Genomic DNA, 5,000 nt, shown 5'->3' on the forward strand with positions numbered 1-5,000 from the left:
TCTGTAGAATAAACACACAAAGACACAACAGTTATAACACACAAAGACACAACAGTTATTATGTACAATATAACACACAAAGACACAACAGTTATAACACACAAAGACACAACAGTAATAACACACAAAGACACAACAGTTATTATGTACAATATAACACACAAAGACACAACAGTTATAACACACAAAGACACAACAGTTATAACACACAAAGACACAACAGTTATTATGTACAATATAACACACAAAGACACAACAGTTATAACACACAAAGACACAACAGTTATAACACACAAAGACACAACAGTTATTATGTACAATATAACACACAAAGACACAACAGTTATTATGTACAATATATAACACACAAAGACACAACAGTTATAACACACAAAGACACAACAGTTATAACACACAAAGACACAACAGTTATTATGTACAATATATAACACACAAAGACACAACAGTTATAACACACAAAGACACAACAGTTATAACACACAAAGACACAACAGTTATTATGTACAATATAACACACAAAGACACAACAGTTATAACACACAAAGACACAACAGTAATAACACACAAAGACACAACAGTTATTATGTACAATATAACACACAAAGACACAACAGTTATAACACACAAAGACACAACAGTTATAACACACAAAGACACAACAGTTATTATGTACAATATAACACACAAAGACACAACAGTTATAACACACAAAGACACAACAGTTATAACACACAAAGACACAACAGTTATTATGTACAATATAACACACAAAGACACAACAGTTATTATGTACAATATATAACACACAAAGACACAACAGTTATAACACACAAAGACACAACAGTTATAACACACAAAGACACAACAGTTATTATGTACAATATATAACACACAAAGACACAACAGTTATAACACACAAAGACACAACAGTTATAACACACAAAGACACAACAGTTATTATGTACAATATAACACACAAAGACACAACAGTTATAACACACAAAGACACAACAGTAATAACACACAAAGACACAACAGTTATTATGTACAATATAACACACAAAGACACAACATTTATAACACACAAAGACACAACAGTTATAACACACAAAGACACAACAGTTATTATGTACAATATAACACACAAAGACACAACAGTTATAACACACAAAGACACAACAGTTATAACACACAAAGACACAACAGTTATTATGTACAATATAACACACAAAGACACAACAGTTATTATGTACAATATATAACACACAAAGACACAACAGTTATAACACACAAAGACACAACAGTTATAACACACAAAGACACAACAGTTATTATGTACAATATATAACACACAAAGACACAACAGTTATAACACACAAAGACACAACAGTTATAACACACAAAGACACAACAGTTATTATGTACAATATAACACACAAAGACACAACAGTTATTATGTACAATATATAACACACAAACACACAACAGTTATAACACACAAAGACACAACAGTTATAACACACAAAGACACAACAGTTATAACACACAAAGACACAACAGTTATAACACACAAAGACACAACAGTTATTATGTACAATATATAACACACAAAGACACAACAGTTATAACACACAAAGACACAACAGTTATTATGTACAATATATAACACACAAAGACACAACAGTTATAACACACAAAGACACAACAGTTATAACACACAAAGACACAACAGTTATTATGTACAATATATAACACACAAAGACACAACAGTTATAACACACAAAGACACAACAGTTATAACACACAAAGACACAACAGTTATTATGTACAATATAACACACAAAGACACAACAGTTATTATGTACAATATAACACACAAAGACACAACAGTTATAACACACAAAGACACAACAGTTATAACACACAAAGACACAACAGTTATAACACACAAAGACACAACAGTTATAACACACAAAGACACAACAGTTATTATGTACAATATATATTCGTGTCTTCAGTCTTGTTATTATCGGATTGATCCTAAGATGTTCATTAACAAATTAACTATTAATCTGACCAGTTTTTATACATGTATTAGTTTATAATCCTCACTTCAGACTATAACCAAAATAATCATTATTAAAAATACATGTATATTTCTTTATAATTAGAAAACACGCATTAATGTGTATTTGTAACACACCCCCATCCCCCCCCCCCTAAACTTGACGCAGTTGCTGTGCCTTTAAGGCCGCGCTCACCGCGCGTAGTCACGCTCATATGCGTCACGTTTCCTAGAAGCCACGCCCTCTTTCTCAACAGTAGATCTCTAACTAATGGTGCGCGTATCATCCCTGCGTTTTCTTTCTGCACATGAGTGTTGTTTCTGTAAAGATGGCGGTCAGGATTCCCCACGGGCTGTGTTTCAAACAACACCATAGTTAGCACTTGGTAGGGTGTAGGGTGCATCGTGTGCAATGTGTTTAGGGCACTTAGGTAGCGAGTTAGGGAAGATTTGGTACGGAACCTGATTAGTTTTTAGCTCACTTCCGGCTTGTTGGGAGTGAATTTTGACTTAGTGTGTTTGAAAGGAAATACAGTGCGGATTGTGTGGATCTTTAACGACAGGTAGAAGCTTTTTCACTCTTTTTAACACCGAGGATTTATTAAATCTCTTATTTTTCTAAGATACATTCTGTGGTACATTCCTCTGTGTGTGTGTGTGTGTGTCCGTTTTTCACAGGTCATGGCTGATTTCTCGGTGAGTTTTGTGTTATACAAATTTTCTCTTTATTACACACACACACACACACACACACACACACACACACACAGAGAGGTGTTCGTTTTATTATGTTAGAGTTGTACACACAGATTTGCTCCTTTTTGACTCGGAGTCAACTTTAAACAGCAGAGTGACGCAACACACCTCCTGTGATTTACACTAACACACTGCAGAGCTGCTGAGTGCTGAACTCTGATTGGTCAGCAGGTGGTAATTAAAGGTGAGGTCTCCGTTGTTTGAGAAGTGCTTCAGAAAACTGAGTCGGGCCGCCAAACAAAACAAAAACAAAACTAACGTGTAGCCAATGAGCAGAAAGGGGCGTGTCTTGTCAGTATGGGCGGAGAGAGTGTTCAGTGCGCATGTGTGACATTAACAGAAACATTGACATGGAGGATTTAACATTGACATGGAGGATAAAAACAAAGAAAGAAAGTGAAAAAAGTCTTACGATCAGTGATGTGTGTGAGCTGGTGACAGTACAGTGTATTACAGTGATGTGTGTGAGCTGGTGACAGTACAGTGTATTACAGTGATGTGTGTGAGCTGGTGACAGTACAGTGTATTACAGTGATGTGTGTGAGCTGGTGACAGTACAGTGTATTACAGTGATGTGTGTGAGCTGGTGACAGTACAGTGTGTTACAGTGATGTGTGTGAGCTGGTGACAGTACAGTGTATTACAGTGATGTGTGTGAGCTGGTGACAGTACAGTGTATTACAGTGATGTGTGTGAGCTGGTGACAGTACAGTGTATTACAGTGATGTGTGTGAGCTGGTGACAGTACAGTGTATTACAGTGATGTGTGTGAGCTGGTGACAGTACAGTGTATTACAGTGATGTGTGTGAGCTGGTGACAGTACAGTGTATTACAGTGATGTGTGTGAGCTGGTGACAGTACAGTGTATTACAGTGATGTTATTGACTGTTTTTTGTAGTATTCACTTTTCGGGTTTTGCACTTTACAGACGGTCCCTTGGAATCTGTCTCTCAGTCGTCTGCACATAGAGACTTGTGTATTTTTTCCACCGCGGATTAAAGCTGATATTGAGGAGAATTGTGTTGTAGCTGCGTCTCTACATTACTACGATAGAAAAGAGGTGTTATTTGTGTAGTAACAGTGTTTAGATCAGGAGTTATTGACTCGGGAAACTCCAATCTGTGAATATGTGACCAACTTTACTTAAGACGCCGAGGCGCTTTTTTCCTTCTCGATAGGTGAGTAACGTTGGTTTTGTTTTGTTACACAGAACTAATATATGTCTTTGTCCTTTACATGATTATGTTTGTGTGTCATTTTTGCTTGTTTGTTTATCTGCAATTGTATTGTTCAAACAACGGAGACCCTGCCTTTAATTCTCTCCTATCAGCAGTTCTGACAGTAGCACAAGTCCCCACCCGTCAGTGTTAGTGCTTTGATTGTATTACACACAGAACTTCTTTGTATCTTTGTGTTGGGGTTGTTTTTATTTCATCATAAATAAATTGTGTGTTGGTTTTTGTTCCTCTGTAGTTAGCTGATGCGATAGGGGATGATGCCCCGAGTCAAGCGTCAAAAACTGCACATGGCAAGCCCTCAGCTCCTACAGCACCAGCTGCCCCCTCATGGCCTGGTGCACCTCCTGCAGGCCCAGCTGCCCCTGCATGGCCCAGAGCAGCCCCAGCTGCTCCTGCATGGCCCGGAGCAACCCCAGCTGCTCCTGCATGGCCTGGTGCACCCCCTGCTGTACCTGGTGCTCCTGCTGCTCCTTTATGGCCTGGGGCACCCCCAGCAGGCCCATCTAGCCCTGCTGCACCTGCATGGCCTGGGGTTGCCCCAGGTGGGCCAAACTTGCCCCACTCTGGAGGTCCAGTCACTCTTCCCCCTGCCCCAGGAGCTCCAGGCCAGTTTCCCAGCATGCCATCTGCCCCAGGCGGATACCCCACCGGCCCTGGGATGCCAGGACAGTTTCCCCCTGCACCAGGACAGTTTCCTGGAATGTACCCCTCTCCTCCAGGGGCTCCTCAGGCTCCCTACCCCAACATGCCCTACCAGGGGAACATGTATGGCCCGGGAGGCCCCGCCTCTTTTCCTCCTGCCACAGGGTTTTCTGGAGGAGTGTTTCCACCTGTGCCCTCTGGCTCATGGGGACCGCCCACAGGCCCTCCTTCAGGACCATATGGAGGCCCCCCTGCTCCTGGAGGAATGCTGGTGAGT

At 40.0% G+C, this 5,000-nt stretch overlaps 1 protein-coding gene across 1 annotated transcript in view; it reads left to right on the plus strand.

Moving 5' to 3' along the window:
• Positions 1-2,525: 2,525 nt before the first annotated feature.
• Positions 2,526-5,000, plus strand: part of lgals3a (lectin, galactoside binding soluble 3a) — an 8,626-nt gene continuing 6,151 nt past the window's right edge. Inside the window, exons 1-3 of the mRNA XM_060871530.1 lie at positions 2,526-2,649; positions 2,765-2,782; positions 4,317-4,994. Of these exons, the coding sequence (XP_060727513.1) occupies positions 2,768-2,782; positions 4,317-4,994 (693 nt within the window). The 5' untranslated portion in view covers positions 2,526-2,649; positions 2,765-2,767. The remainder of the gene's footprint in view (positions 2,650-2,764; positions 2,783-4,316; positions 4,995-5,000) is intronic.

The sequence above is a fragment of the Tachysurus vachellii genome, chromosome 6 (assembly GCF_030014155.1).
Source record: "Tachysurus vachellii isolate PV-2020 chromosome 6, HZAU_Pvac_v1, whole genome shotgun sequence".
In the NCBI taxonomy this organism is placed as follows: Eukaryota; Metazoa; Chordata; class Actinopteri; order Siluriformes; family Bagridae; genus Tachysurus; species Tachysurus vachellii.